General features: G+C 38.5%; 1 protein-coding gene across 2 annotated transcripts; it reads left to right on the top strand.

The window, feature by feature from the left end:
- Positions 1-13315: 13315 nt before the first annotated feature.
- Positions 13316-21065, top strand: LOC6534108 (ecdysone 20-monooxygenase). Of its 2 annotated transcripts, XM_002094758.4 has the most exons (7): positions 13319-13794; positions 18305-18599; positions 18826-19420; positions 19490-19667; positions 19725-19964; positions 20035-20250; positions 20327-21065. In XM_002094758.4, the coding sequence occupies exons 2-7, from the start codon at positions 18311-18313 to the stop codon at positions 20435-20437; spliced, it is 1629 nt and encodes a 542-aa protein (XP_002094794.2). In that variant the 5' UTR covers positions 13319-13794; positions 18305-18310; the 3' UTR covers positions 20438-21065. The 2 variants fall into 2 exon arrangements, with proteins under 2 accessions (XP_015050447.1, XP_002094794.2); XM_015194961.3 differs by lacking the exons at positions 19725-19964; positions 20035-20250; positions 20327-21065 and having other exon boundaries at positions 13316-13794; positions 18826-19424; positions 19490-19567.
- The last annotated feature ends 52 nt before the right edge of the window (positions 21066-21117 follow it).

Raw genomic sequence — 21117 nt, forward strand, 5'->3', positions numbered from 1 at the left:
TAAATCTGACACACAAAGATAAATCCTCCAAGTGTTTTTTACAGTATATTTACTGTGTTCATAAATTTCGGCCCCACAAAAAATCTAACAAGACACTAAAAACTTGGTTAAAGATAACGAAACTACACAAGCCCTAACTGTGATTGATTTATTGTTTTATTGTGCTAAAAAACAGAGAAAACGAGAAAAACTGAGAGAACTGAGATGGAAGCTGAGGAGCAAAATTAAAATTTACAATACCGATAAGCAGGGAATTGAAAACACTATGAAATGCCTACAGTTGGACACAAACTCGATTCACATCTTTTGAGCAAGGCTACGCTGGGTAATTAATAAATAATTTGTGAGATTTTTATTTTCTTTCACATGTTGGCCTAAAACCTGAGCTCAACTGACTGGCGGACTGAAAGGTAAATAGCCATGGCTAATGTCTTTGGATTGGGGCTTATGGTATGGCAAGGTATAGTATGGTATGCCTTGGGGATTACCCCCACTCACAGTTCATTAAACTGCAAATGGAGGAAAGAGTTTTGGGGTTATGAATTAATTGCGCTATGCTTGAAGGTAGCAGTTCTGTTGGTTACTTATAAAAGCAACTAAGAAGGGATAAACCTCGCTAAAAATAGAATAAACCAATTAAGTTCTTTAAATCGAGTGCTTCTTAAAATCACATTTTCAATATGCGACAAATCCAAACTAAAGGCTAAGCAATCCCAATCCGAATCCCAGCCAATACTTGGTCAATAATCCTTTTCCAAATTTGAATTTCCCAGTGGCCACATAACATCTGCGACTTTGTGCCCCTTTTATCCCGCTTAAGTCGAAACACAAAGCCCAAAACCAACTGCTGACCAATCTATACACAACAGAATTTTCATTTCACACCTATTTGAAATTTGCTGTCATCTTTGCTTACTGTTATTATTATTATTATGATTATAATGCGTTTCGGAAATGAAATTGGGGCAACCGCAGGATGCGAAGACTGACGCAGCTGGGACTCCTTCGCTTTCGTATGGGAAATTGTATATGTACGTCTTTTTTTTATGTTCTTGGACGGTCAGCAAAACAAATCTCAACATTTGGCATACAATTTGCATTATTTGAGATTGTTTTTTTGTCTTCCATTATTTTTATCCTTTGTATGCTTCAAAGTTAAGTCCGCTTGATGTATGTCAAAGTTACGTGCGCGTGTTAAAATCCTGTCTAATTTAATATCTATAAATCCCCGGCTATGACAGCAGAGGCCCACCGGGCAAAAGGGTTATAAAAAAGGGTTATCATCGGCGGAGGGTTGCTTATCAACGTGGCAAATTGATTTGCGCTCGTTATGCGGTCACTTGGGGTACATTTTTTGGTCAAAATTGTAAAACCAAAATTGGCCGAACGTGCGTTACAAATTAATGTTTGTTCTGGATTTTGTTGCTCCCTTCCCTGCGCTATTATTATTTTATTTATCCTATCGTTTTTTGGCAAACAAGCCATAAACCCTTTTATACTTCAACAGGATGTGCCGCCTGATGCCGAGTTATGTGGTGCAAATGCCCTCGTGGGTGAAGTTTTATTGGCCAGGCCATCAATATTGTATTAGTTTTGCTTGTCATTCAATGACATCGATATTGATTATTGATTTTGATACAATACGAGAGGGGCTGTATCCTGGGGAGGGCGACTTTTAAACAATGAGAAAAGCATTCATTTAAATAAATTAAGAAATTGCCCAAATTAAAATATATAAGGTGAATGAAATACCCAAACTATTTAAAAGTTTACTTTGATTTTATTTACAAAAGAGTTCTTAAAAAGTAATATAAATTATTTTACCTATATATATTTAACTATTCGTAGAACACAACTCAAACTATTGATAGGAATTTTCTCTCTCCTCCCCTAAACTCATTTATGTACAAAGTGAACACTTCTTTAGCAACTACTTTTATGTGCCATCATATTATTTCGTTTCATATTATGTCAAAGACGTCTCCCTGTTTTCCTCACATTTTCCGCCGCTTCGTCAGACTCATCATATTTTTATAGCATACTTGTGTGCGCACTCACGTTAGGTTAGAAAATGTCGCCTCTGATTGCTTTCTTATTTGTTTACATTTCCAGGCTATTGACATACGCAAAGGTATAGAAACAGTGTCAGGATGAAGAGGATACCGGAGTATGGAGGATGGAGGCACAGAACGTGCACGGCATATCAAAATGCCCGACACATGTTTCAATCATTTTCCATTTTTATTTATTGTCAGCATTTATTCTGCTGACACTTTTCCAACCCCTCGCTCGCCCACAAAAAAATTATTGCACCATTGCCGTTGCTTGTGATTGTGATTGTATCTGTATGTGCGCTTAGAAAACAATTTGCAAATTGCTTGAAAAATCTGCCTTATGCCAAGTTGAGTTCTTTGCATGAATCACTAAATGGATATTTATCTGACTGCAGGAATGGATTTATTTTTCTGCCGCAGTAATTAAACACGAATTTTGCCAACTGTTAATCAGTTTAAGAAACTGGCAGCTGCTGGGAATTTAATTTCTTAAACATGGCCCATAAATTTTCTTCTGTGGCTGGGGTAACGGGAAAACGTATTGAAATCCATAAAAAGTCAAAGAAGTCAAGGAAATGAAATTTGGAAGCATTAAAAGTATTTAGGGGTATGGTGACTTTTAAATTCGACTTGTTTAAGGACACTTGTTAAATATCGTCTCGATCATATAAATAATTCGTCATTAATAAAAAAGCTTAAAAATTGTACAAATATATATAAATAAATAAATAATATTTATTATTGCACGTAATTATTTGTGAAATTAAGAAATAAATATTTATATACATTTTTATTTGCACTCCAAATCATTATTTCAGAAATCTTTAAACTGTATTTAAAATTGAATTTGTGTAAATATTTTTCTTGCTTAGTAGGACATATTAATTACTGTGTAGATAATGTCATGTAATATTAAAAATGATATACATGATTTGTAAGTATTTTTTATTTTGTAATTACAGAGCAAACCTTTAAAACTTTTTAACTTTTAATAGCTATTTTAGTTTAGTACCCACTTTAATTCAGTATAGTGTATTACTTCGATCCGGTTCAACTTTATTTTGTGCCCCACTTGTGCCTCAGTGCTGCCAATTTATGTGTAAAGTAAGCAAGCAACGGCTGATTGGGGGTCAGTTGACTCGGTTGGCTCTGCTCCATTTGGCAGCACCACCCCCACCCACCGCAGCCCCACTTCTAAGCCACCGCACATTGTTGCTCATGCAATTTCAATTACGTTTGCTGTCGATTTTCGAATACGTTTCGGCGTTTCAGTTGAATTTGCAATCGCAATCCACCCCGGCAATCAGCCTTCTGATACCCAATCCCTATTTACACCAACCCCACCCACATTTTCCGTCCCCCGATCCACTTGATTTCAATTAAACTGAGTTGCCATTGGCGCTGACGCTTTTCGACGTGTCGCAAATGCAGCTTTCAGTTTTCGCTTTGCCCGCTTTTCCCGCATTTCCCCAAGGATTTTTCCAAGTTTATTCGCTTGTTTTGCTCCTGTCGACTGCTGCCGCTGCTTCTAGCCATTTAATTGTTTTTCTTCGTTTTTCATTTTGTGATTTCCTCTTTGACTTTGGCCCACAGCTCCTCCACTTGACCACTTACATTTTATGGCGACGCGGAAAAGCTGTTTTCCCCCTCTCTCTTTCGGGGTGTGGGGCAGGTGGGGGTCAGCCATGTTGTTGATGATGTTAACTTGGAGTTGGTTGGGAGGCACAAATACAGTAGCCAAAAATGTGAAAGTTATTCAAAAGAGCTATGAAAAAAACCAAATTACCACCAATAAATAAGTAATAATAATAAATCAATCCTTCAACTAGTAATTTATATAATTATTAAAGTATTATTATTTTACCAACATGTAAATTAAATTTTTTTTAATTAAAGTAAACTAGAAAATTTCACAGTAATAGCCGAACCAAGGCATCAAGAAATCGCAGCCAATCGGGCGCTTTCCAATCGCCAATCGCCCGTCACAAATAAAAAGCAATGCCCTTCTTGTTTAAAACAAAGAAAATTGCCATTGTAAATAAAATAAGAAATGAGACAAAAACGAGCGGAGGCAAAATCAAAAGAACGCGCAAATGCAGAGACCAAGGAGAAATTGAACACCAAAGAGCCGAGAATAAAGTTTTTCAAAAGCGATAAAAACGAAATGTCGCATATTTTTATGACAAACAGAGGGTGAAATCGAGGGCTGAAAGTGAGGTGAGATGAAAATTCCCCGCACATTGGCGCAAATTGAATTTGTAAAGCAGCAAACTAATAAAACTAAGACAACTTGAATAAAAGAGCAACTTACAAATTTGTCACCCTCACTTTTTTATTTTTACATAGCCAGCACAAAATAAAATTAGTTTCTAGCACTGGTTTACTCTCGGCAAAACTCCATACATCGGTTGTCTTCCAAACCATTATCTTTGTATACCTCGGAAATTGCAATTAAGGTGGCTGAACTAGGAAATATGAACATAGTATAAGTATAAATCCACTCTAAAAATAGAAAACTTATTGTTTAGCAAATCATAGCTACCAGTGCGACTAAAAACTCACCAAGGTATGTTTTTCGGTAGGCACTGCAAAATTCTTATTATCATTTCCTATAAGTACAGAGTTTCTAAGTATTCAAGATACATGTGGAATTTCCTAGCGAAATATTCGGCGTGATCGCTGATTGCAATTTGCACGAAATTAAGAGTGCTAATCAATTCGATAAGCTTACTAAAAACAAAATGTGTTACCAGTGCTTCGCCACTATTTCTCATTCAATCTATAAATATGGATTACCCATTATTAAGACAAAAAACATTTATATGATAAGGATATCATATCGTATTAGAATTGATCAAACATTATTAGTGCAACAATGTGTACATCTCCCTGCAGGTAATTAAATGAATAAGAACCCTCACAGAGCCAGTGTGTTTATTCCTTATCTATTAGCCCACATACATATATCATTATCGAATTGCTTTCATTGACACTTTGGCGCTTGTGGTCTTCGCAACTTAGCCAACCATTCTAAGTTTCTTGACTTGGCATAATTTACAGCCTTATATGGTAGATGCTTCTGCCTTGCCCCATAACTCAGTTGAAGTATCCACAGCCAGACACAAATCATAATGCTGATGGCCTCAGATAGATATAAAGTAATGCGGCTGCTTTGGCCCGCTAAATGGATTTCCCAAAGCATTTGCCAAGTTTATGAAAAATAATCATAGAGACAATGGCCAGGAGGGGGGTTGAGATATATGTATCTATATCATGCAGCGTGTGGTTGGCGTATAAAGTGCTTTTAAAAACATACCAACGAGTTCAAGTCTTGGCCAAAAAGTTTTGGCCCAGCTTCAGTTTGCAAAGGGCGGAGAGTTTGTTGGTGGCAAAGTGTTTTTCATGAGCAATAATAATAATTTCGAGGCCGAATTTTAATTGCACCCAATGGACTCGTTGAAAAGAGGATGGGTCAGAGACTCCAAGATGAATGGCTGAATACATTGAGCTATGAAGCGGGTAAACAAAAATGGGTTAGTCGCCTTTGTAAAGTGTATTTATGTCTGAAACGGTTTGGGAGCTCAACATGTTAACAAAACTTTATAAGTAAAATTCCGCATTTTAAGGAAGAATATTTTGCAGCATTTGTAAAGGGTTTGAGTTTCCAAGATGAGGACGCCTTTTGGTTTATATACTTGTTCTTCTTTTTGAAGCTTACTCGCATAGATGTAGATATGAAGTATTCTTAGAACTTGAAAATAATTTCCATTGCTTGCCATGGCATAATCATCGTGGAAAACGCTTTCATCAATCACGCAGTGAGCTCATTGGGATTGCCACAGCTTTTCCTTGTGTCTACCAACGCAAATCCATTAAAATACAGCGAAATTAATTATTATGTCGCTTCCTGTTGGTTTGTTGGTGTGCGTCAGGTGGGTGGCATGGTTATGGGTTAAAGGGTTCAGCTTGTTTTTATGGCCACGTCTATTGCCTTGTCGCGTTTATTTTGGCGGCGCCAACTTTCATGCTCAATTAAAACGTTTGTTTAATGAAAACAAATGCGCTTAATTAATAAACACGCATTTTGTGGTTTTTTGCGGCTTTGGTTCGAGTTTGCTGGGGGTGTGTAAAGCGGATTGTGAAGAAGGGGTTTTTTCCGAAACCCACTCCACCCATTTTTTTCATATCCCTCGGAATGTTTTTGGTAATGCGGAAAAGTCGAAACTGTCGCAGCTGTTTATGTCGCGGTTGTTTGTTATAATGGTTGTTACTGTTGCTGTTGGTTTTGGTTGGTATTGTTTAATTACATTTTGTTTTACTTTTATTGTGAGTGTTGATGTTGCTGCGATTTATAAAAGTTAAGTGCCCCAGCATCAGCAGCATATTGTTATCTATTTATTTGGCTTCGGGTCACCCTGTATGAAATGGATGGAAATAAAAGTAAAATTTTAGAGGCATACCTTCTGGCTGTCCTGAAAATTCGACCTAGTTCAAAAAAGAAACGTAATGATTTGAAAGCGGCGCTGCATTGCTTCATTTTACTAAATCTATACTTTTTTAAAGTAATTCCCATTAGTTAATAAATGAATCCTAAATACTTAGCATTAAAGTGCAAGTTTCTGCAATGTAGATTACTTTTGTTAGGCTTCTATCAATTTGAAAGTCTTTAAAAATATTTTATTGACTTTTTTGAGCTTTTTAAGCGTTTTTACAATACAAGATACTAAGATACACTGCCAGTGAAGTATTGCTCTAGTAAACCCGCAATAAACTAGATTGCCATCCCCTTTCCGCTTGTAGCATGTTGTCTGCATATTTGCAGCAATTCTATTAATACTTATAAATTAACCCCTTTATTTCTAGGCCCTGCGATTGCACATTTTTTATGTGCATAATGCATAATGCATTTCCGGAGCTCCCTATCTCCCCCATATTGTGGATTGTGGACTAGACGAGGCCTAGGCTTTGACTTTGGCTTTGATTACAACTGCAATTGGACTAGATGGAGTGGCATGGAATTGTATTGCAACTCATATTTTTTATCCACTCTGCAGTGACATATTTCCCGATTATCGCTCAACTTTCCCAGACTTTCTCATAGGTCATCAGAAATGATTGCAAAATATTTGTTGAATGTCTAGGTGGAAGTTTCGATGGCTACTCGCATTACTTTTCGCGCTTTCTGTCACTCTTCCTCTTCTCTGTCGTCTTGTCTACAATTTCAGTGGATGGCGCTATATAAATGGTTACTTTGTTTTTTATGGCCATATTTCGAGTTTGTTTTCGGGTTATTTATGCGGTTTTTGCAGCCCCTTATTATTTGCAATTGGCGCCTTTTTATGGTAATTTCGTCATAGGCCCGCACACGTGTCTAGTGGCTGATAACTTTTCCGGGCCAACAATGCGTATGCTTAATTGTTTGCGACTTTTTTGGGTCCAATGAAATGAACTCTAAAGTAGCGAGCAACAGGTTTCAAAAGCATAATAAGTTTAGTAATTTGTTGTAATTTAATGGCTGTAATGGTAGATAACACGTTCTACAGCAGCCTAATCGTATTCCCATGAATTATTTCAATGTTAACTTATTACTATTTAAATTAAAAAACCTAAATTACTTATAGGAGGTGATTCTCTATTTTGTGGTTATCAAATATAAGATTACAAAAAAAACGTTCTTTCAAGCTTTTAAAAAGTATATTATTATCTGCCCACGTTAAATCGTCAAAAGTGCCTTTAAATTCACCTATAGTATGCTATTTTTAACAAATAATTATAAATCACTTAAACACCCAGGGTTCATGTAAACAAAGTCTTAAATTAAATTACCCAGCAATTTCTTATTTTAGCCTTATCGTCGTAATTTCATGCCAACCTCCACAGATCTCTTGGTCATTTCCGTTACTCGTTAAACGATAAGCTCGAAGTCCAATTAAAATTCATCAATTTTTGAGACGTACTTAGGCCTTATCACGCCAATAATGCCAATGCAAACAGATCTGCTGGCAAGGTGTCAATTTAAAAAATGTTTAATGCGCAAAAAAGCTGTGAATGAAACGAGATTAAACAATATATTACAACAATCGCCGATCGGAGATGGGATGACGAGACCCCTCCGGAGATTCCACTCAGTCACTCGCAGCGGCAACTGATTAATTATAGTGAGCACTTGTGTAGTACTGTATTGCATGATAAAGAGAGAGCATAAAGAAAAAATTATAATCATAAAGGGCAGATCGTCTTCGCTGTCCCAGCTGCTGGGTCAAGTTCAAGGACAAGCTATCAACAATAATCAGTGGAAATGAATGGAGCGGAGGAAGCTGAAGTGTGGGTAAGGGGTAATGGGAGCATGCGTGCACAGAGAGAAATCGGTGTGACTAAATTAGTTTTTACTTAAACGTCTGAAGTAAAAATAAAACTATAAAAATTAAAGTAACTAAATAACTTAAGAAGGAATATATTCTTATTTAAGATTAATAGATTAGTATGATTTTTAATCTTACTATATAGACTTTACTCAACTTGGAAGATAGTATGCTAAATTCTAATAATAGCAAGTATATATATTATTATCAGTTTTTCATTTGTACCTTAAGAAAGCAACTATTTACTTATTTCACAACATTACTAATCTAATATTTCTGACAGTTGACGAAGTAAAAAAATCTTAGATAGCACAGTCAACTTGTTTTCAATCCTTTACATATATTTAAACTGGCTCCTTTAATTCTGTGAGGATCGATTTCACTTTTATTCTGACCATCTCTATCCTGTTCTTGCTCTCCCTAGTAATCTTTGGGCAGACCGCGCCCTTTGTAGATCATTGGGTCACTATGTGTGCAGATGCGTCCCTCAGAGTCACTTTACCGCTTGCAACTGGAACAAAGTGAAAACATTGCGAAAAAAAAAGAAGAATACTGAGCAGCATAAGAGCCCCTGAAGGCTGTCTTCTTCAGAAGATCCCCGATTACCGAGCCATGATTCTCCGATTCTCCGGCTTCCACTTGTGAAGAAAGGAGGCAGAAATGAATTTGCAGCTCGTGGGTAATCAAGTGAGGCACTCGCACTCGCACACACTTGCAACCTGCAACGATGCCACTTGTGCGCTCACTCAGACAGCGTGGAGCTTCCATTGTGAATGGTTTTGTTTTTGTCCGCGGCTCCTGTTACCCTTCCATATGGACTGCCTATATGACAGGTATTAATATTTATCTAAAGCTATTTTGCATATCTCATATGAATATTCTTGCATTCGTTCAGAGGTATAATTTGCATAGCAATGATGATAAGAACGCTGTTTACAAGCATACTCATTTGAACAAAACGCATTAGAAATGTCTTAAAATACAAAACTATTTCAGTATTTTAATATTTTTCTTAGCTTTTAGGATAGGTCAGAAGTATTTTATTTCACGGTCGACTTGGTAAACTTGGACATAATAAGGGAATGAAAAGAAAAACCTAAATTATATATTAATCTTAATATTGTATTGGCAATGTTAAATGCGATTAAGTAATTCTAGTTCAATTGATAACATTGTATGGGCAATATATTTAACGTTTTTATCCATTCTTGCAGGGCATTTAAAGGTGGCCACTTACGATAAGCTTAGTCTTAAGTCTCCTCTGCGGCTTTGCCCCTCCTTTGAAGTATTCTTACTTGTTATCAATTGTTGTTGGGAATTCACCCCCTCCCCCTCCCCTGTGGCAGCCCCTTCCTTCGCCCGCTCGGCGGGTTGTTGTTATTGCATTTAAGTGCAGCTTGTTAATGCTCATTAAATGTTAAGGGAGCTGGAGCTGTGAGCTGTGAGCCGGCTCGGAGCTCGAGAGCCTGAGTTTAGCTGGCAGATCGACGGCAGAAGCAATTGTCTCGGCCCAAGCCCTGCCTCAAATTGTGGCAGAGTCGGATACCCGGAGCTGTGGGCTTTAGTTCCATAAAATGAAGCGAGCCAGAAAGTCGCGGCGGGCGCGTTGAAAGGAAGACAACCTCGGCACAATAAAATCAAAAAGGCCCCAAAACGGTCGATGACAGTAAATAAAGTTCAAGCAATAAAACGCAAAACAACGAAAACCTGAAGCAAGAAAAGAAAAACTTAATCGTAAATTGAAAATTCATAAGAACATCATGAATATCTTCGCCTTCTTCATCTTTTACACAATGAACAAAAGATGTTATAAAATTCCTTTTTTGATTATAAACAACTCTTTGGTCAAGTCAAGTGTAAAAAATATTTGTTAGATCTAAGTTCAATGAAACGAAGCAAAAATTAAATATATACAAAAATTTTTTAAATTATTAAAAAAATTTTTCAAATAATAAAAAAAACACATTATTTGTTTTAGCTTAAAAGTATTTTCTTTTAAATTTGCAAGATAGCTCACCTTAAAAATTCTTATGTACTGTTATACAAAGAACTTCTGTTTGTATAAGCTAAAAACATTTTATATACCTCCTATTAAGTGTCAGAAAATTGTGTATTAGAATACAAAAATAAACCGCATGCTTATTTCGTGAAATTTGTCTCCGTGTAGGACTTCATCATCGTGATTAGTTGCTCATCATCGTGGTAACAAACATTGTTGTAGTTGCGTGTAAAACCTGTTCGCTTGGGAAAAGGCTCTCGCGTGGTTCTTGTTGTTGGCCCTGTGGCTGTGTGAAGCTAATTGAAAAGAAGTATTAACAACGCTCTGCCTTTTGTTTTTGTGCCTTTGATTGACTGACCGACCAACACGAAGGAGTTGTAATAGGGTTATGGGGGAATAGAGGGGACTAAGGGGGAGGGAGGCGAGGCGGGATGTCTGGTATGGCATAATTGTGGGATCAACCAGCGGCAGTGCATCACGGACAGAAGCAACTGCACAGTTAATTAGTAATCCACAGCCAATGCCTACTCAGTCACTCGTTCAGGCAGTCATTCAGTCACTCAGCCATTTAGTCGGCCAGCCAGCCAGCGAGCCAAGCAGCCAGGCAATTGCTTAGAAATTCAATTTGTATTTCCACTGATCGACAGGATAAGAATTTATCCATCTGCGAGGAGAGCGTGTGAATCCCCCGACCAGATGGAGAATGCAGGCACAGATACGAGGGAATCGTATCTAATGTGACAGCTGAGGGAAAACAGATACGCATCTACAAGATAATAAGAGTCAAGTGCACTCACTTTATATGGCTGGATCCGAAAGGGTTCCGTCTTGGGGAGCAGGAATTAATTTGACAGATTTCTTAGGGGTAATAAATTCTAATATGGAGTTAGTCATAAAATATTTTATATCTTTGGCCAAATGGATATTAAAAAGAATGCTTTTTTTTAAATTTTAATTGGTTGTAAAAATATTAAAATGACCAACAATACATTTCTAACTTCTTCCCACAGTAAAGTCTTGTATAGTATATCATAGACTATGATACTAGGAATATTACATTTTCCGCATGATTCTTATATGAACAAGGTACATATCCTGTACCCCCTTAGATCTACGCCTTGGATCTCTATCCCTAAATGCAGACAACCATGCACACAGGCGCGTTGTTTGGCTTTAAAACAACCGCAACTCTAATTCGCATTAATTTAAAACTCAATCAAGGCAATTAGCGCGCACACTGGAGCTACACTCACGATAGCATCGGTTCCGCCCCTTCCTCCTGGATCTATTCCCCTCCACACCCCTCTCTCTGCAAGTAGAACTCACATCTGAAGGATTGATGGACGGGGGTGTTGGGACTAGGATATATCCTCTGAATATTAACCAAGATATCACAGCATTTAAAATCATATAACCACACAAGATCATATTTTGATCGACCTATAATATATTGCAAAAAATTCAAATTAAATATAACTAATAAATGGCAAACATGATATACCCCGCCCACCGATGGCATACCCTCTAATAAAAAATCACAGCCAGTGGCAACATTGTAGTCACGGTTCGGACAGCCAGACAGCCGGTCGCACAGCTGATTTCTCGTGTTCTCGAGACTCGCTCGCCGCCTAAGTCGAACCTGTTACATTGGACTGTGTTATGGAATATGGAATCTATATATATGGAGTGCAACCTACCTCACGGATCGTACCCACACGCACACGCACACTCGCATGAGCACTCCCTCTCTCACTCACACTCGTGCAGCCAGCTACTCACGCACTGCGCCCAGCTGCTTGTGTTGTTGTTGCTGCTGCCGTAATGTGTTGCATAAATTTGCCACAAGTAAACATTTCAATAAGCCTTGAGGCGTTGTTTCTTGGCAAACTTTCATTGAGTTTCTATAGGCGAAAAGAGAAATACAAACACATGGGTTCTTATCAGCAGCATGGGGAGCACGAAGCCGAAGGGGGAGCACGCTGCTGGGTACACTGAGAGCGAGAGTGATCGGCGGCGCTATCAATACAGTCCGAATTCCATAACTAGAACACACTGATCTTAGACTGCATGATCTGTTAATGTCTATAAATATGTATTTTATTGATTAGGTATACATATACTATTATAATAATTTTAATTTTTATTTGTATTGAAAGGACAGCCTGATTTCATTTCATAATAATTATTGCATACTTTTTGGCGTCTGACTGGGAAAAAATCCTACAAGGACCAATCAAAGTGAAACTCGGTATGCAGGTAATAATTAAGAGGAAAAACAGCTATTTGATATAAGATCAGATATACCTTTCTTCCATATAATGACTGCTTCAAAGATTTGTGATTTGTTAAGACAGATTCCTTGCACAAACTGTATGGCTCCACTTGACCAATACCAAAAGGATATTTCCTTTCATAAATATTTTAGAATTGCTGGTAATCGGTAATACAATATGTAAGGATCGAGCCTTCAGTGCTCAAATTTAATAGGTGCCAGGTGGTGGTTCGAGTTAGTGATAGTCGACTGTGAGCCTCTCACGCGGAGAACACCTCGGGGAATCCGAAGAGCGGGATCGGGAGCGGGAGTGGGAGCAGCAGGCACGAAGAACCTTACTCACTGAAAACGGATTCGAACAGCTGGTCGAGATCGGGCAGAGACCGATCGATCGATCGTTGGATGTTGGATCGATCGTATCGAATCGGAACAGATCGGATCGATGGAAGCACTTGTTGCGTGGTTGGTGGTTCTCCATTAAATCGCCTCCCATCGCGAGCGCCGATCGTCACTTGAATGATAGTGTGTGTGTGTGTGTGTGCGTGAGTGCCGAGCGATCGTGCGCTGGTGTGTGTGTGTGCGTTGGGCTCGGCTCAGCTCAGCATTTCCCCCATTCAAAAAAACGGAGCGATTCAGTCTTTGACTTAGCGTCGCAGTTGTCGCAACCAAGAGACGCGGAGGAGATCTGAGATCGGAGATCGCAGATCTGGGATTCGGTAGCGGGCTCGGTCAATCCGGAGTAGTAGTGCGTCCCTGGCCACGGTTTAAATATATTATTGTGTTTATCGTAACTACTTTACTAGAACATTAAACGCATCATACACGACCAACTAAACAATAGAGTCCAAGAGTGCAATTTCTGTCTGTGATTAGAAGTTTCTATTGTTTTCCCCGCACCAGAAACTACGATTATCGAAAGCTTTAAATAATAGCAACATTCAATGTGCAATGTAACGTGCGAAGTGATGCAACATTTAAATATCTGTAAAAAATTGGCAAATTGGACAGCGAAGCATTTCAAATGACAATGCTACCTAAAATTTCTACAAGTCGGATCTAGCCTGCAGTGGATACAAACTAATTGGATTTCAAAGAACCATTTAAGTGGTAAGTAACTTTTGGATTTTAAGGGGTCTGGACCAACACGAAATATGAAAATCGACAACTGAGTGAAATGTGTTCGAAATTTCGTTCTAAGTTCTTTTACTTGTGCCAGGCACCATAAAGTGTTTAAAAGAGTTTTGTTTCTGTTTTCATATACTATTCCACGGAATATTCAATATACATATACATATATTTATTATTTATACAACCGACTGCACCGACTGCAGCAGCTCGCTTATAAATGCAATACTATTAAAATAAAATTTAATCGAACTTCAGAAAATGTATATGTATATGAAAACGAGTATGCGTATGCGCGTATGAATCTTGGAAATAAATCGTGTTATACTTCGGCAAACAAACGCATTAAATTGCAATTAGCCCCTCAGCTCTTCAATTCCCTTTCCACATCGTGTTAAAGTCATTTTTTATTTATTTATTAATTTTTTCTTCATTATTATTTCATATTTATCAGCGAACACGGGCGTTTTCAAGTGTAACGCAACAAGAAAATATATAAATAATCATTTTTTTGATGATTTTCTTTTGTTATCAATTATGTGAGGCAGCTTCAAGTTCATTATCATCATTAAAAAAGCGTCATCAACTGGTGGAGTTTCTCGTTTGTTGTGATTGCATCTGGTTTTGCAAATATCAGATTGTAAATTTAATAATTACCTGACCAAGTGAATGTCAATCAGTTACGTATGCATTTGAAATATTATCCATTGGCTTGATTTTATTTATTTTCCTTAACTTAACCGAAATGCATTGACCGAGAGATTAAAAATGATTTTGGGTCGTTGTCGATTATGACAAATTTGTGTTTAAGCCTGACTCGTGCGAGCAGTTAATTTATTATTTCCAATTCATAAAAATTAAGATTCACCCATCTAAAAATGTTTTACATGTTCTTAAGGTATTTATTTTTTACTTCTTTCAAACTGTTATTTTGGTTAGATTAACTTTACCTGTTCGTATATCTCAGTTTGTTATATAAATAACTTTATTTTTTTATCAAGAAACCTCACGCGAGCTTTACGCAAATTTGATGACAATTCGCGACATGTTCTGCGATCATATTTCACCTTCCTTTTTCGATTGGGTTTCGATTTATTTGACAAACTTTGCTGATGCATCAGGAACGAATGTGGGGTGTTGGGCCAAAATGAATTTTTAAGTTCTTGGCGTCAGACTGTCCACAATCACTCAAAAGCTGGACTAGAGGAGGAAATCGGAGTTAACATAATAATTTAACGTAAGTGCGACTGCGAATGCGTCTGCGTCTGCACACGTTGCCAAAAACCGACGACAGGCGGCAAAATGTGACACAATAAAAAAAAGTGAAATAATTTACCATTTTTTTCGTCCGCTAATTTTTTTGCAAAATAAACAAGTTTATGTTTTCGTCAGAATTTACATACATCTATATATGTCGATTGATTATTTATTCGTTATTTATTCGTGGCTATTTATATTGGCACATTTTTCACGTTTATGGCTCGGAATCAAGAACCCGCCGAAAAATGGCCCAAAGCTTGGGCCGCTGCGCAGTTACAGAAGACCCGAGCTCAGCTCAAACGGCTCGCGATCCGCAGAGCCAGACATCAGCAGATTATGTCACTTGTGCCACTCACATTCGTATGGCCAAATAGCTATATACACATATATAGAGTGCACACGACCAGATATCGCCGGGCTTCATGGTCACGGCCACCACCGACAACCTGGAAACGGGAAACGGGAAACTTGGCTTAACAATTTCTTTCCTCGGTCAGCTGTTTCCTACCTCCTTCGTTGGCCAAAAAAAAGTGTGGCTTAAAGAAGAAATAAAAAGCTTGTTTTAAAGTATATAAAGTATATAAGTATATCTATATATAAAATAAAGTTAATTTCAAAGTATCACAAAAATGCTATGATTATTTATTTAAAAAACGTAAAATTGTTTTGAAATTCGCAATACTATTTTTGGAAATTATTTTCTGTGTATCCATTATCTCGACTTTGGCTTTAGGCAAGTTCAACGTACGAAAGACGACGTGCAAACGGCGAGCGACAAAGTAAGCTTTGCAAATAGAAATAGAGAAATTTTCTCATTAGATTTTTGCCGTTTTGCCACTTTGCAGAGATCCTGGTCTAAGCCACGATCGAAACTTGCTTTCCGTCCCAGAACCCGCAGAAAACCGTCTCATGTTAGAAAGGCTTTAGAAGCTGGTTTGCCAAAAGAAAAGTGAAAGATTCGTTGGGCGACTTCAATTCAGGTATCTAATGATTACAGCAAAATATCCAAAGTTTGTACATCTAAACTACATAATAACCTATTTTATAATAAATATTTTTAAAGAAATATTTATTGGATGGTTCATAAATTGATCTTTAAAAATACTTATCACCAAAGTCATGCATTTCGAGAATACGTAAACTTCTATGGTACTTTTTCTTGAGTAATCTTTTCTGCTCCAAAACCTCTCTTCCTTTACCTTCCAAAATGAATTCTTAAACAGCCATTAAGCCGCGTCATTCCCGGACTTAAACTTCGATTTCTTTTAAAACATTTTTGTTGGGGTAAACAACAATCGTGAATGGCCGTAGAACAAAATAGTCAATAAGAAAGAAGTGAAAAAAATCGAAATTTTTATTTGCGTCTTAACCCAATTAGGTGAGCTGTAGAAATGACGGCCAGAAATTGTGAAATTCCAAGATCAAAACAGAGCGGCGAAGAAAACAAAACCAGAGAGAAAGAACTTTCCCATCGTTTCTTGTTTTACATAATAATCGGTTACATAATATGCTTTCTACCCACCGCTGGGTGCTTTCTTCTCCTTCTTTTGGCCTGGAGCTGGGTGCTTGGAGCTGGTTTCCAAGCCGGTTTTGGCCAGCTGCTATAGCTCCTCCATATATATAACTCTTGGCCGCTTCTAACGCAACTCTAACGATGAGAACGAGGTGGAGTTGTGAGTCGTGAGTGGATCCCATCTGCATATTAATCAGAGAGTTAGCCGTAGAATGGGGCCGGTCCAGAGAAGAATTCGCAAGAATTCTTATTAAAAAGCGAGTTTGTGTTTTTGTTGTTCTAAGCACGTTGGAAAAGTGAGAAGCGCATAGAACGGCGCACGCGTCGCGCTGAGAAGCGATCTCATGATCTGATGAGATGAGGAAGTGATTAAGCCCCCAAGAAGGAAGTGCTCGCCTCAGATGTCTGTGATTTGTATTTCCAGTTTATTTTCTTCTTTCTGTCTATTTTTTTTCCTCTATATTTGCACAGGCCTATTGGCGATCCGCAAATTTGCATTAATGGATAGATTTGCCACACCTCTCCCGCCGCATATCACGCACATTTCCATGTGAGTGGCGTCACGTAGATAAAGACATTACTTACCTGGGTCCGAAGACTTCTTATCTGGCCCTCTGATTCTTTTGCAAATACCATTTTTTCGGTAGCCCAAAGTCATCGTGAGGTTTTCTATTCGTACACCGCATTTATTTGCCAAGCGATCGTGTGGCTGTTCTGTTGTGTGGCTAGGGCAAATATTAGAATCGATCATCTATCAGTGGTTTTTGATTGTTTTTTGTGTTTAACCGGGCAGTTCATTAATCACGTTGAGCAGGTAGCCCCCATGAAGTCTAAATCGATTTTCATCTTATTTATATAGTATTTTATATCCGGTTGGCAATAGGAATAGGAAAAAGGTTTCGACGCAGTGGTCTTATAAGAACAAGGAGAAGAGTCCATCTGAAATTAAACCAATAAGAAAAAATAGGGCTTTTCCTCTTTGTTATATCCCACTTCGTTTACTTTTACTTGCAGACCATTTTATCAATTATCAAGTCGAATATCTGATATAAATACCTTAACATTATACAATTTTATAGTAAGGGTATGGTAGGTAATTATCTTAATTTTATTATTATTAGATAATAAAAATGTTATGCTAGATTAATTTAATTTCAGATTACAAATAAACCGTATACCATAAATGGACAAGTTTTTCCTACAAAAAATAATAAAGTTGGTCTTGCGTATTCCTTTTACGTTATAAACAGTTTTAATCTAAAAATCTTTTGTCTGTGTTATCCCCAATAAAGATCGCAATTTGTAGGCCTTTGCAATCTTTCGAAATTCGCAACACAATCGTTACACACATTTTTTGGGCTATTAACCTTGAACTTTATCACGCCAATTGGGACTTTATCTTATCTAGTGTGAAAACCCAGAAAGCTTGTTTCTTTACTGCCAGACATTTGCCTTGCAGAATAGCCAAAAAGTCGAGAACCAAGAACCGAGAACAAAGTGTTATCGCCTGTTGCCAATAATAATGCAAAATCGATGATCAGTTGCTGTGACCAAAAAATAGCTATATAAAGTCAAATACAAATTAGTCGACCGGTTGGCATCGATTCGAAACGAAACGAAAGGCCAGACTTCAATTAAAGACCTAGAATTGCTGGCGGGAATTAGCATAAGTGCCTCCAAAGCGGATCAAGACAGTAAGACCCAGAATTCTAATTGCAGCGCCCCATGGTAATGGCCGTGATACTCTTGCTGGCCCTGGCACTCGTACTCGGCTGCTACTGCGCTCTCCATCGGCACAAACTGGCTGATATCTACCTCCGGCCGCTGCTGAAGAACACGCTCCTGGAGGACTTCTACCATGCCGAGCTGATCCAGCCGGAGGCGCCAAAGAGGCGAAGGCGCGGCATCTGGGACATTCCCGGGCCAAAGAGGATTCCCTTCCTGGGCACCAAGTGGATATTCCTGCTCTTTTTTCGCCGCTACAAGATGACCAAGCTGCACGAGGTATATGCGGGTAAGACACTATCTAGTTATGAAAGTTATTAAGGGGTGTCCCTTTCAAAGTTCTCTTTAAAAGTATGTCTTGAAAATGGGTTTTTGTTCTTAGCTACATGAATATATAGCTTTAGGTAACTTGTGTCACTTAACTTAGAATTTATACACACGGAATATAGAACATAGCGAGTTGTGTTTATTTGTAGATTAAGTTGCTAAGTATTAAAAATATACGTACATTCTAGATCTGAACAGACAATATGGCGACATAGTGCTGGAGGTGATGCCCTCCAATGTGCCCATAGTGCACCTGTACAATCGCGAGGATCTGGAGAAGGTGCTGAAGTACCCCAGCAAGTACCCATTCCGACCTCCCACCGAGATCATCGTGATGTACCGTCAATCCCGACCGGATCGCTATGCGAGTGTGGGAATCGTGAATGAGCAGGGACCCATGTGGCAGCGCCTGAGATCCTCCCTGACCTCCAGCATTACTTCTCCCAGGGTCCTGCAGAACTTCCTGCCAGCGCTGAATGCGGTGTGTGATGATTTTATCGAACTGCTGCGAGCTAGACGGGATCCGGATACACTGGTGGTGCCCAATTTCGAGGAGCTGGCCAATCTGATGGGTCTGGAAGCTGTGTGCACCTTGATGTTGGGCAGAAGGATGGGTTTTCTGGCTGTCGATACCAAGCAGCCGCAAAAGATCAGCCAACTGGCAGCGGCAGTGAAACAGCTTTTCATCTCCCAAAGGGACTCGTACTACGGTCTGGGTCTGTGGAAATACTTTCCCACCAAAACCTACAGGGACTTTGCCCGCGCCGAGGACTTGATCTATGAGTAGGTACACAGAACGTTGGACTCCCAATTCTATCTATTCCCATCTAACCCAAATCGCTCTCCACCCAGTGTGATCTCCGAGATCATCGATCATGAACTGGAGGAACTCAAAAAGTCGGCTGCCTGCGAGGATGACGAGGCTGCTGGATTACGGAGTATCTTTCTCAATATTCTGGAGCTTAAGGATCTGGATATCAGGGACAAAAAGTCGGCTATCATAGACTTTATCGCCGCAGGCATAGAAACGGTGGGTGTTTGGTTGTATTTCAAATTGAATTCCTGTTAAATAATTTTGACTTTTTAGTTAGCCAACACTTTGTTGTTTGTGCTGAGTTCGGTTACCGGAGATCCTGGGGCCATGCCCCGCATCTTGAGTGAATTCTGCGAGTATCGGGACACGAATATCCTGCAGGATGCCCTAACGAATGCCACATACACAAAGGCCTGCATACAGGAGTCCTACAGACTGAGGCCCACAGCCTTTTGCCTGGCCAGGATTCTGGAGGAGGACATGGAGCTCTCGGGTTACTCGCTTAATGCAGGCGTAAGTTATTTATACTAAACAATTCCTATAGTTATGCTTAATTAAATTTAACTTCTTTAATGATCTTTAGACTGTGGTGCTTTGTCAAAACATGATAGCCTGCCACAAGGACAGCAACTTCCAAGGAGCCAAGCAGTTCAGCCCAGAGCGTTGGATTGATCCTGCCACGGAGAATTTCACGGTGAACGTGGACAATGCCAGTATTGTGGTGCCCTTCGGAGTGGGTCGGCGATCGTGTCCAGGCAAGCGGTTTGTGGAAATGGAGGTGGTGCTGCTGCTAGCAAAGGTGAGTATAATCTATACACCCCAGGGATCTTATTCCAAGGATCACTGAGTTGACCAGCTATATTTATCATGCACAGATGGTCCTAGCCTTTGATGTGAGCTTTGTGAAACCGCTGGAGACGGAGTTCGAGTTCCTGCTGGCACCCAAAACTCCACTCAGTCTTAGACTCAGCGATCGGGTTTTCTGATAATGGGTGCTGCGGAAAACTGATCCCCAAACAGTGCCTACCCTCAGGCGTCTTGTATCAAATACAACTAGAATAGCTAAGAACTGAACCATTAAGTAAAATTAATGTAAAATATGCTTAGGTTTCTACACATATCTGTATGCATATTAATATATGTATATCCTTTATCCCTGATGAGCCAGCATCAGCAGCCTAGTCCTGTGAAGCAATCAAATAAGAGCTAAACCAATTAAAATAATTTTACAATTTTATGCTGACTGGATGTAAAGTAGATTAAGTTGTATATACAAACGGCATGTTTTGTTGTAATTACTTCTTAATTTTATTATTAGTCTTAGCAAATAACTAGCAGCAATTGTTTTTGAGAGTTCTGTAAACGGAAAGACTGTGTTTAAGTTTTGTTTTTCACGATTTTAACAGTTTTACATATTTTCTGTACATAGTTTTGCAAAAATTTGTCACTCTAATTATGTACAGTTTAACTTTAATTGTATTTATTCAAGTGTTTATACTGCCTTTGTCTTTATTTCATCTCTACATCTGTGAATATTTTTGTTAAAAGAAAACAATAATTAAACGAAATGAATGACATTAAACAGAAATCAAATGATAAATGTTATAATAATAATTATTGAGTTTGATTAAATAGGTATATTCCATTGCTTATAGCACAGGAGCAA

The sequence above is a fragment of the Drosophila yakuba genome, chromosome 3L (genome assembly GCF_016746365.2).
Source record: "Drosophila yakuba strain Tai18E2 chromosome 3L, Prin_Dyak_Tai18E2_2.1, whole genome shotgun sequence".
In the NCBI taxonomy this organism is placed as follows: domain Eukaryota; kingdom Metazoa; phylum Arthropoda; class Insecta; order Diptera; family Drosophilidae; genus Drosophila; species Drosophila yakuba.

What these genes read in the sequence shown, in the direction of transcription:
- LOC6534108 (XM_002094758.4), top strand. Translation starts at nt 18,311, where the DNA reads ATGGTAATGGCCGTGATACTCTTGCTGGCCCTGGCACTCGTACTCGGC. An exon ending in TCGCCGCAGGCATAGAAACG is followed by an intron (nt 19,668 to 19,724) that starts GTGGGTGTTTGG and finishes TTGACTTTTTAG; the next exon opens with TTAGCCAACACTTTGTTGTT. An exon ending in TGGTGCTGCTGCTAGCAAAG is followed by an intron (nt 20,251 to 20,326) that starts GTGAGTATAATC and finishes TATCATGCACAG; the next exon opens with ATGGTCCTAGCCTTTGATGT.